At 43.9% G+C, this 12,308-nt stretch overlaps 1 protein-coding gene across 1 annotated transcript in view; it reads right to left on the minus strand.

Annotated features, from left to right (window-relative positions):
• The window catches only part of ntrk3a (neurotrophic tyrosine kinase, receptor, type 3a), a 122,288-nt gene extending 114,678 nt beyond the window's left edge, over nt 1–7,610 (minus strand). The window contains 1 exon segment of the mRNA XM_041038353.1: nt 7,333–7,610. Coding sequence (XP_040894287.1) covers nt 7,333–7,610 — 278 coding nt within the window.
• Nucleotides 7,611–12,308: the final 4,698 nt, after the last annotated feature.

A 12,308-nucleotide genomic window follows, 5' to 3' on the forward strand; every position in this document is an offset into this window, starting at 1 on the left:
TCTCAGGAATATGCACAGGGGTGCTGCTTTCACTTCCCCCTCACACACACTGTGTGTGTGTGTGTGTCAGAGAACGTGTGGGCTGCAGCAGGAACTGATTCACTGCCATCAACGGCAAGGATTCACACACACACACACACACACACACACGCACACACACACACACACACTTACAGATTAAAGAATTTACCAGCACCGATCCAAACACCGTGCGTCTGTGGATACAGAGAACAGAGAGGCTAAAGGAAAATGACAACAACTAATTTGCATGGTTTTGTTTCTCTGAGATCTGGGAGCACGGCAGCGCTGAGAGTTGTTTGATTGTGTTGGCTCTGTTTAAAGGCTGTTTTAAACCAAACCCTGCTCATCTAATAAAACCAGGTAAGTAGAGTAAGAGCTGACCTTGCATTGTCCTTTGCTGTCGGCCTTGTAAACGCCGACACATCAGACGTCCCTCTGACCTGTGCCGGATCCATAGTTCTCACACAGCATTAGTGCATTACTGAAAAAAATATTGACTTTTTTTTCATTTTCATAATCGACAGCGTTTTAATATTGACATCAGCGCAGCATTGATCCTCACTCATTGACATTTTGTCATAATGACTTTTATAAACAGCTCTGTTAGATACATAAAGGTGTTTGGCCTTGGTCAGCGTGTGCTGGAAGAAAACTGTTCAACATTAAATTCAGTCCCAAGTGATCTAACTTCTGAACGCTGAATGAAAGTTGTGTGTTTGTGATGAACTTGTTTATCAGCTTTGCAGCTGAAGCTCATGGGCCTGTGCGATGAACTGACAGGGTCAGCTCTCTGTGACAGACATGCTGCGGGTCAACCAGAAAAATCAAAGCTGTAAGATCATGTAGCAGCATCATTATACTCTTCAAGGCCACTCGAGACTCCCACCTGACACACACACAGCGCGCTGACATCACTAACAGCATCTCAGCTGTCGATGAGAAGGAGGAGCATCACATCTGCACTCTGTTCTCAGAGCAGAAAGACTAACAGGATCAGCAAGGCCACTGAAACTCTGTAAGCGTTAGTGAGCAGTCTGGGCACACACAGCCTGACAGGAAGTCCTGCTCTCTCATCTACAAAAGCTATTTTCCACCTGTTTGTCACTGTGTTCTCTGCTGTGCTGAGGCCGGTGCTTCTGTGCTGGGGAGTGACAAGATCGGAGCTCAGATGCCAAATATCAGGGCTGCACGTATTCTGCTTTCACATAATAATCCACTCAGGTGGCTGACTGAACAATGTTTCAGTCCTAAAGTCTTTGTATGAATTTCCTATTATTTCTTGTCTAAATAAGCGTTATCACAGTCAGTGGTTTGTTTTTTTGTCTGGTTGAAGATCCCCCGACCGTCCACCACACCTGAAACCAATCCTACACATCACCTGCTGTTCATTCAGCCAATGGTGGCCCTGCTCAGGCACTCAGTGTTCCTTTCCCTGTGCTCCGCTGGCTGCAGCGGCTGCAGCGCCTGCAGCAGCACCTGGCATCATTTGGTATCTGACAGGGGGAGATTTGGGAAACTGAGCTTCCATCCATCTCTAATTTAGCCTGTTCAGGGTCACAAGAGGGCTAGAGCATATCCCAGCATGCACTGAGTGAGCCAGGACTCAAGGCAGACAGACATACACATTTGCATGTATTTTAACAAGGACCATGCACGGCTGATGTCCCTGTAAAGCTGCCCTGATAACCTTATGTATTCACGGCTTCCCAGGGATGTTTTTATTCTCCCTGTTCAGATGAGAAATGTAATAACAACGACACACGTGGCTCAGATGATTCCACAATGTCTTTTTGATTATTTCAGTCTGCTCCCTGCTAAGCACCGTTCAGCCCAGAGGAAGGAAACAGCCAACTAAAACTCAGTGTCACATTATCACTGTAACAGCATCTCAACCTGCGGTATGTAACCCTTCACACGTCCTCACACACACACACACACACACACACACACACACACACACACACACACACACACACACACTCACACACGTCCTCACACACACACACACACACACACACACGTCCTCACACACACACACACACACACACACACACATACACACACTCACTCACACACACACACACTCACACACATCCTCACACACATCCTCACACACACACACACACACACACACACACACACTCACACACACACACACACACGTCCTCACACACACACACACACACACACACACACACACACACACACACACACACACGTCCTCACACACACACACGTCCTCACACACACACACACACACACACACACACACTCACTCACACACACACACACACACACACTCACACACGTCCTCACACACACACACACACGTCCTCACACACACACACACACACACACACACACACACACACACACACTCACACACGTCCTCACACACACACACACACACACACACACACACACACACACACACACACACACACACACACACACAGCTCTGCAGCTGACATGATGTGGGCTGTCACATTGACGTGGTGCATAATGGTTGCTAATGTTATTGGATATTTTAACATAGTGTAAGAACAGAGGCTCATTGATTCTGCTGAGGCCTTGGGGCAAAATATGAAAGTATGAAGCGGGGCATACTATTTATTTATTTTTATTTATTTATTTATTTATTTTACAGAGCCAAGGCGACCGGCTAGGTCACAACAAAGAACATTCACTTTGCTTAATATCAGAAGGTTAATTAGGTTATAGACCATTCTGGTGGTAATGATTAAAAAATAATGAGTTATGGACAAACTGAACCTGAATTATGGAACAGTTTATGAAGCGTCCACGCTTTGCTAACTGAGCGGTACGCTGGTGAGAATATCTGCACTTCACATAGCAACAAGGTGGCAACAGAAAGTGAACGTGTGTCTGAACATCTTTTTGAACCCATTTTTATCATCACAGAATATGTCGGGCATCTGGGGCCTAAAAATCTTCAGTGCAAAGTCATCACTGACTCTGAAAAAAAAAAAAAAGGTTAATGCAACTCTTTTATTTTCTGAGGTTTTTGAGATCTGAGCCGAGGCTTCTGCTGCCGACCCAACACAAAGGAAGGGAATTTTATATCTGTGAAACTCAGCAGCTCTCCAGTTTCCATTGTTTCTTACTTGCAGGAAAACTTAGTTTCAATGAAGCTGTTTAAAAGCCAAATGTACTGTGATTTAAGCCCTGAGACACTCAGGTGAGACACACGTGTCCTGACACTGAGACTAGTAAGGAGATTACTAGTCTCATTCATTATTATTATTATTATTCCTACAACTAGTCTTACCATCATTAGTTCTTTTATTGTTGTTGTTTGTATTGCTCCATCTCTCTGTCCCTCTCTCAGCCCACCCGGTCGAGACAGATGGCCGCTGTGGCGCTTTAGATGGAAGACTCTTGCAGGAAGTGGGCCTGCAACTAAACATATTTTCAACATTGATTAATCTGCTGACCATTGTTTCTAATCATTAATCTTTTATTCCATGAAATGTCAAATAGTAGAGGAAAAAAAAAAAAGTCCATGCTAAGGTAATACGTTAGCCCTGGGACGGCAGCACCACGCTGAACAGTCTGACTGTTAAATGGCAAATCTGCGATTTGTTTGAGTCTGTAACAACGAAGTGATGAAGGATAACACTGTCTCTCTTTTTATATACTTCTTTACTGTGTACTTGTTCTTTTGAGTGCACCCTCCCTGATCACCATCTGGGCTGTGCAGCAGAAGGAAAGGGCCCAACATCCACCTTTCATTTACTACATAACACTAAGCTGCAGTCGGATGTGAAACCATCAGCATTATTCAGACGTCTCTAATGACTCAGCTGTGAATGATAACACACAAGCTATCAGGCTTACAACACTACACAGCTGTAACTCACACACTACACCAGGAAGCATGCATGGAAGTGTGTGTGTGTGTGTAGCAGGGAGCTGTCCATGTCTGTAGTGCTGATTTCAAACTGCACAGTACTTCCCCTCTTTCCTTCCATTTCTCCTTTATCTTTCATCTCTTTTCCTCTCAGGAATACGACCTCCTCTCTCTTTCACCAGCAGCATTTGTTCAAACAGTTTTTCTGTCCTCTCTCTCTCTCTCTGTTTCACACCACTCTCTTTCCTTTCCTACTAAAGACATTAAATAAAAGCGAAGCTCTGTTATGATAAAGTGCCTCTCATTTTCTGTGTTTTCTCTGTGACCAGCATGAAGAAGAAGCCGCGTGTCGCTCTCTCTCCTACACGCAGGAGGAAACATCAGCCAGGAATCACTGCTGCTGCAGCTTCTTTTCTGTTGTTCCTCTTAAAATTCTCACAGCAAAACAGATCAATAATCGAGTGAGGTTTTGTTCTCACAAAATAATCAGCGTCTATCACACGTAACATCTCGCTACGTTCTCTGTTTCTCCTCCTTTATCTCACCACCCCTGTTGTAAACAGTTATTGATAATGCAACTGAGCTTCGTCTTCGTGAAGCAATCTTACACTTCCAGCTTTTTTTTTTTGCCATTTTCTTTCCAATTGTTGCTGTGCTGTGTGATCCTAATGCAGTGTGATGTGTTGACTGCTACCAGCTGAAAGGCTTCAGACACTATCAAAGGAAGGAGGACGCTGAGGAGGACGCTGAGGAGGACGGCTGAAGTAAATCCCCGCTTGATCAAGAAATCTTTGCAGCGAGAAAAAGAAACGCTCTGTTTTTTACTGTGGAGAAAACTGTGCAGCACGGTGAAGTTCACACAGCAGGGTGCAGGTCTTCATACAGATTACCTGATGAGTGCAAAGCCCCGAAATGATTTCAGAGCCCTCTGTTAACAAAAGAACAGTGGAAAGCCCAGAAAATGCTCCTCTGCTTTCCAGATCTACCGAAGCACCGTACGACAAATCAGTTTACAGCACAGACCTGACTCTGGCTGGAGAATCCATCACGGTGATCATTGTGTCTGCATCTATTGTTCATCAGCAAAGACACTGAAGCACTGTAGTTAGTACTTGTATCAGTAATATTGCCCAGGATCTTAAAACAATCTGATAATGTACATTACACATTACATTTTCAAACAGTACTGATGATCCCATTGATTTCTCTCTCTTTCTGTCTACGGCTAAAATCAGAAGCACAGCTAACACGTTCATTTCCTCACTCTGACGTGTCGGCTCTGGCTGTGTGCATCTCCCGGGTTAGCACTCTGTCACGAGTCAGAGCGCGGAAGCATGAAAATCAGGTTCATTTCACTGTGACCAGCAACAAGCCTGAAATCACACAGGCACAGAAAAGGAAGCAGTGACAGCTCACATCTAAAGCACTCACACTCAGACCACTGGTGCTGCCGAGACGCAGGACACAGTGTGTGTGTGTGTGTGTGTGTGTGTGTGTGTGTGTGTGAGTGTGTGTGTGTGTGTGTGAGTGTGTGTGTGTGTGTGTGTGTGTGACGGCAGCTTTGTGGGCTAAATAAGAGAGTGCGGAGCAGAAAGTACAGGGATACACCGGCCACAATTTCCAGGATCTGATGGACTATGACCTCTGAGTGCTGAGATAGAAAGACACACACACACACACACACACACACACACACGCACACACACACTGCTACAGGCTGGCCAAAGGAAATTAATCTAAAATAAAATCTTTATTTCGATGCCCTGTCAAAATTCTTTACTATACATTTAAAGTACAGTGAAATGAGGTGAAGTGAGCTGGAGCTATACAGTGCAGTACATCCCATCAACATCCCATCAGCATCACATCAACACCATTACTCCCATTAGCTCATGCCACTGTAAATGGATACTTTGCTGTCAGTCTTAAACTGGTGCTGTTCCCTGACTCATCAGAACCATTGATAATCTCCTGCATCGTCACTGCTGCTGCTGTTAGAACGTGAACATCAAGAATTCGTTTGTACATGTTCAAGCTCTCTACTGTTTCTAGAGAGAAGCTCAGCTGTCTGTCCTCAGGCTGGTCCCCCAAAGACAGCAGGATATCTAAGGTGACCGGGGTTTGTGTTCAGTGCCCACCCGGGGAATATGAGGCAGCTTTCATGGATTTCCAAAGGAAACTGACATTTAGACTGAAATTTGTGCACTTGAGCACCTGAGTCATAACTGCTTATCATCCGGTGAAACAGCTGTTTGCAGATATGTGGGCCTGTTAGCTCTCAGGCCGGGCTGCTCTCTGTCATCAAAGGATATAAAAGAAGGTATTATGGGAAGATACAGCAGCAAGTGACGGGGAGAAGATATAATGATGTATGAAGGGACAAAATCAGGAAGTGCTGTTTCTGCTGTATTTGCTTTGAGTGGTGGGGCCTCTCTAATCATCCTCCACTTCATCGTTCACAGTAAAAAGACCAAGGAACATTTTTAGGCTTTTCCACTGTTTCCTATGTGGATTCACGACTGATTCACATCATGTACAACGGCAGCATCCCAGATAATTTGACCAAGACATCACTGCCTTTTACCGGGAGTGTACAAAAAGCTAAGGTTTGAGGACAGACATCACTCTTACGTCTTAAGTACTTTTAGAGAGAAGCAATATTTTCCTGTAAGTAAAACAGATTTTGTGCTGGAGTCATACTTTCCTCTGCTGTTTACTGAGCCCGTCACAGCTGTGACGGGCTCTGAGAGCTGAACATTATATTTCATTAAATGTTCAACCATGAGAACAGAAGCCCTTCCTTTCACAACCTTTTAAAATATGCAAATTAAAATAAAATGCCATTTTTTAGAAGGATTAACCTCAGAACACCAAACTTCAGCTGGTTTGCTCTTACATTAATGATTAAGAGATTTAACCCCTGACTTGGTGAACTGTATTCTCACGATTAAGTCTGAATCCAAAATAGACAGTGGTCCAGGTTTTCTTAACAGCGCTGCTAATCTGTAATGTAGTCAGATAAAAATCAAACTGCCATCAGAGGCTGAGGGTTTTTGGTTCCATGGTGAGATTCAAGTTTGAAACGAGGCCTTGGTTGTGGTGACTTTATGTGCATGCACTGATTATTAAAAGCTGATTTTTATGAATTTCCTGCAAGAAAAAAAATCCAATATTAATCAAAAGCACATTTTAAAACATCACTCCCTTTAATCCAACTGAGGAGCCAGCTCTCACCACTAACATCAGCTTGGTATAGCGCATTCTCTGTGGATGTCACAATATCACTGCAGATAAACTGGAAGATGCCAAGGTGTTAATCCAGACCACGGTATCACCTGAGCTGGAATGTATTCCCACAAGCATCCATCTAATAAAAAGCACAAACACACAGCTCCAGGGCGTCTGTGAGAGCTCTGAGCCGGAGCAGCAGCAGCACTTACATGGAGGTGATGTTCTGGAAAAGGTCCTCGATGCTCACGCTGCTGTTCCCGGCGCTCCCGGTGCCCTGGAAGGAGAGCAGCGGGAAGAATTTGCTGTTGTCGGACTTATTGCAGTAGATCTCTGTGGGCGAGCAGGTGCAGGTGGGCGGGCAGTCCAGCAAGGAGCTCAGGTAGTTGTGAAAGAAGACGCTGAGCAGAAAGAAAACCTTCCAGCAGCACCATTTCTTAGCAGGGCCACGGACGCCGAATGCGCCAAATAACGCACCAGATCCATCCATGCTGTCACGATTCGAGTCCCCAGATTTCTTCGCAACTTTGCGGCGCAGCAGTGATGAAAAAAAAAAAAAAAAATAATAATAATAATAATAATAATAATAATGAAAAATCAAGACTCAGATCCTCTCCAGAGTCCGCTCCGCGCGGGGGTGCGTGCGTGTTCTCACCTGATTTATCTCAATAAGTCCAAATGTTCAAATAAAAAGAAAATCATCTTCCTTCATGGATCCATACCTGTGCGTGCGTGTGTGTGCGTGTACGTGTATGTGTGTGTATATGTGTAGGTCTGTGTGTGTGTAGGTGTGTGTGCGTGTCAGAGATTTTGATGATGCCAGTCACGGTTTCCCTGCTCGAAAAGGAAAAAACCCACCGCTGTGAGCGAATAAAAGAAGGAAGAAAATCCCGAAAATATTCCAGGTGCAGACATGAAGGGCTCTGAGCGTGCACAGTCCGGCTCTCTTTCTCTTGTCCTCCTCTCTGTGCATCGTTTTATGTCATCCCTCAATCTCTCTCTCTCTCTCTCTCTCTTTCTCTCTCTCCTTCTCCTCTCTCTAGCGCTGTTGCTGGTACCAGACAGTGAGGATGGTGGGGAGACACAGAAAGAGACCGGGAGGCAGAGAGAGAGAGGAAGACTCGATCCTCGCTGCCTCAAGTCCCACCTACCGGGCAGAGTGGAAACTGACACAAATGCGCGCGCACGTATGGGGTGCACACGCGCGCATTCTGTGACGGTAACTCCGGTGAAATATAAGGAACAAAACACACACACACACACACACATTCAGTCATGTCTGCTGATATGGAGTCAAACAGCCTGTAACAATATTAGTGTTTAAAAGAAAATGACCAACCAGGCTGAGAGGGGACGTGTCCCCGGAGCGAGACACCTCAGGGGCCCCAGAACCCACACCTCTCCCATGATGTGACACACCTCTGACATTTAGGGAACATCGTGGTGATGCTCAGTTTGTCTGTCTGCCTAGTTTCACACTTCAGTCCACATCTACGTTAAAACTAATTCAAGTACTGGATTTATCTTGGTCCCATGAGGATGAACCCTAAAGCAGCAAAGGCCACTGTGTGCAGCAGAGCAGGCTGTAAACTGATGACTGACATAATATGATCTTATAAAGCGGCACACAGCAAACAGCTGCTGGTTTCCATATCCAGCAGACTCGCGTTTGTTTTCACCTGTTGAATCAAACTATTCACTCTAATTTCTGCTCCGGGTGAGAAACTCAGTCAGAGCAGCAGATCAGACAGGTCTTTATCCACATTATCCAAACTATCATACCTGTCACTGGACGGCTCTTTGCTTTTCAAACCAATCTGATGGAAGCTAGCTCGGAGTTTATCCATCGTTTTCACAGTAGAGATTTATCTTAGCAGGAAAGTAATGACGCTTCTGTTCCAGCAGTTATAACAATGCAACAGTTTGCCAGTTACAGTTTAGTTTAAGAACTCAGAGCGTCAGCGTGGAAAACCTGCACACGTCTCATCAGACTCCATTTCAGTGATGTCACCATGATGTCAGACACCATTTTGGACACTGAGCCTTTTACCTCACCACCAAAAAATCTCACATTAACCTAAAACCCAGAAGAAAAGGGTCATCAGAATCACAGATCCGCTGACTTTCAGCTCCACACTCCATCTTTATCTCTTTAGCCTTTGAGAAAACCAGAATCCTCAGTATGTTTGTTCTTTCCTACACTTTCATACTGTAAGGTGTAATGAGGGGTGTGGCCTTTAGGAACCACTAGCATGGGTTCTGCCTTTGAGCCAGCCTCTCCAAAATCCTGAATACAGACGTTCAGTGCCAATGCTTTTAAAAAATATATATTATTCCCACAGAATCTGCAGAACTGACAGACTCATCCATACTTTCTAAGGCTGTGACGAAAGACCAGAACTAAAGGTAACACATCCAACAAGCTGAAATCCTTGAGAAAGTAATCCCTAAAAAAAAAAAAACAGATCTGAGCCTTCACATAATAGCGTGCACTTCCCTCCTCCTGACTTTGTCTGCCTTTCTCTTTGTGTATGTTAGTAACCTCAGGATGTTGCTGCTTTTTAAAAGCTCCACTTAAACTGAGAATAAAGGTAAAATCCGTGCTGTTGAGGAAAACCTGTGGGCTCAGCAAAGAGTCTGATGTTCAGTTCAGGGAGGGATGCTTGGTACACACACACACACACACACACACACACACACACACACACACACACACAGATTCCCTTAGGCAACATTAATAGGAAACACTCCATAAAGTTCCATTGCTATGCAGACGATACCCAACTGCTCCTCCTCTTTACTGTAGTTCTTTCTCTCCTCTCTTCTGTCGCTCTCTGCAGGTTCATCTGCCTCCAAAGCTGTAGAGTCTGGATCTGTGGCTGTGGGCCAGCTACTGCCCCATTATTAGTCTCATTAATAATTATTATTAGTCTTATTATCATTAGTTTTACTATTGTTTTTGTTAGTCTTATTATTATTATTATTATTATTATTATTAGTCCTATACATAGTCCAATTATTGTCTTCTTATTGTTGGTCTTGCAGCAGCATGGGAATAACTGCTGGTTAATGTGTGGTGTTCATGGGCTGTGGTTAATCTCACACTCTGTCAGCTGTGACAGCAGAAACAGAAAAACAGGAAATAAAATATGTATGAGAACAAATATGTCGTGATTTCAGCTGGATTAAAGGTGAAGGCGACCACAGACTCTGTGTGTAGCTCACACTCACACTCACTCCGGCAGAAGCTGTGTGGTTGTCTCTAATTTTCTCTGTAATCACATTTTAAACGTCAATAGAGCCGATCATACTGCACAGCTGTCAGTGGCTGTGATGCCAACATGTGAGGAAGAAGAGATTTAGCTGTTTTTGTTGTTCAGGTGCTTCACTGTGACCAGAGGCCTCTACAAAACATGGCTCCTGTGGATGCAGGACTGATTTCACACACAAATTACATTCTCAATTTTGAACAGTGTTCTGAGGAGGCAGTGAGAGAGAGCACAGACGTTATTAGAAAAGTGACACCTTCAGTGGAAAATATTGGCCTAACTGGATCCACATGGACCCAAAACCTTTTATTTTTATTTTTCATCGTTATTTTTAACTTTTGAATGAAAAATTCTGGATTGGATTTTGGAGCAAACATCATTTCAGCCCAGCTGTTACCTGCTGCAACACAGATTATTTCATCCACAGGTGTTACCGTACACTTTCATTTACATCAGTGCCGATGTGACCTGCATACTGTGAAAGTACCACACAGAGGAACTGTAGAGATACTGGATAAAAGCACAGCACATTAGGTCTGATGATAAACCTCCTCACCTTCACTGGGAAAGTAGTTTCATGCAGGAAACACGATGATAAGTTAAGGTCTCATTTTTCATTTACTCTCATAAACTCACACAGTGCTGGAGCAAACATTACATAAGATACCTTTGATTTTCTGGCTGTCTTTAAACGTGTCACTTACTTTGTGTTGTGTAACGTCTCCTGGCCCTGGCCTGTGTCTGTGGCACAGCAAAATAAAAATATTATTAAAAACTGGCTATATATGTGCAACATCTATCAGCATGAGGCAATGAAATGCAATTATACTGTTTTATTTGAACTGTTGAAGGCTGAACTCTGACAAAATCACAGTCCTCTGTAAAATTTTGTAAAAATCGATTCTTTCATTCAATATTTATATAATATACTAAATCACTATGATTTTACTTTAAATGATCAATATTTTTAATGTTGACATTGAATGAAATAACTCTTAGTGATGTGCCATACTTACATCATCCCTCTCAGACTCACGTTAGCCACACACTGCTTGGTTTTACTGTCTGAGCCGCGCTCATCAAACAGCTGATGTGTGTTCCACCCAGTGGTTTCAGCTGCTCCCAGAGGTACCACCCTATGTGGGACAGGGATGAGTTTAAATGTTTGGGTTCTCTAACCAGTTTCTAGAACTGAGGAAGCTTCTCAGATGAGAGGTGAAACGTCTTCAAGCTTCAAACAAGAAGCCCAGTTGTCTTCAGTCAACCCTTAGGATCAAACAGCTGGATTCCCAGCCCAGCAGAGAAGGTAAGTACCTGTGTGTTCGCTGCTCGGTGGTAGATTACTTAATTGCAAAGACTGTGCACCAGTAAAGTCCAAAATCAGCTGAAACAAAAAGCACCTTAAGGTGGGTTCTGTGCTATTTCTTCATCTTGAGGCTTTCTTGACTTGTACTTCAAGACAGCAGGTTGCAAACAGACCAAAGACCAAACCAGCAGGTGTTAGTGCACCTGCCAGCACTATCTGACTCCCCTACTGTGTCTCTGAGCGCCGCTGGTTCTTAGTGGAGAAATAAATCTGTAAAAACAGTTCATGTATATGTGGTTTAATAACTTAAAACAGCTGGTTACTGTGGTTTTTATCAAACGTTACTTAAATAAGAGGAAACAGTGCATTTGTATGGGACTAGTTTCAGTGGTGGATTAATGGAATAAAAGTTTTCATTCAGCACACAGTGAACCTGTTGGCCGAGCCTAGCCTAGCCTAGCCTAGCCTAGCATACAGAGCTGCTCTGACCATGGAAAAGCTTCGTCTCCAAATCCAGCAAAGTCAGTCAACGCCTACTCCACCACCTGTACGCTCATTTCAAAACAAGTATGTGCCACTGGCTCTGAATGGAATGTGGCACGATATTAAGTAT

Source organism: Toxotes jaculatrix, chromosome 5 (assembly GCF_017976425.1).
Source record: "Toxotes jaculatrix isolate fToxJac2 chromosome 5, fToxJac2.pri, whole genome shotgun sequence".
In the NCBI taxonomy this organism is placed as follows: domain Eukaryota; kingdom Metazoa; phylum Chordata; class Actinopteri; family Toxotidae; genus Toxotes; species Toxotes jaculatrix.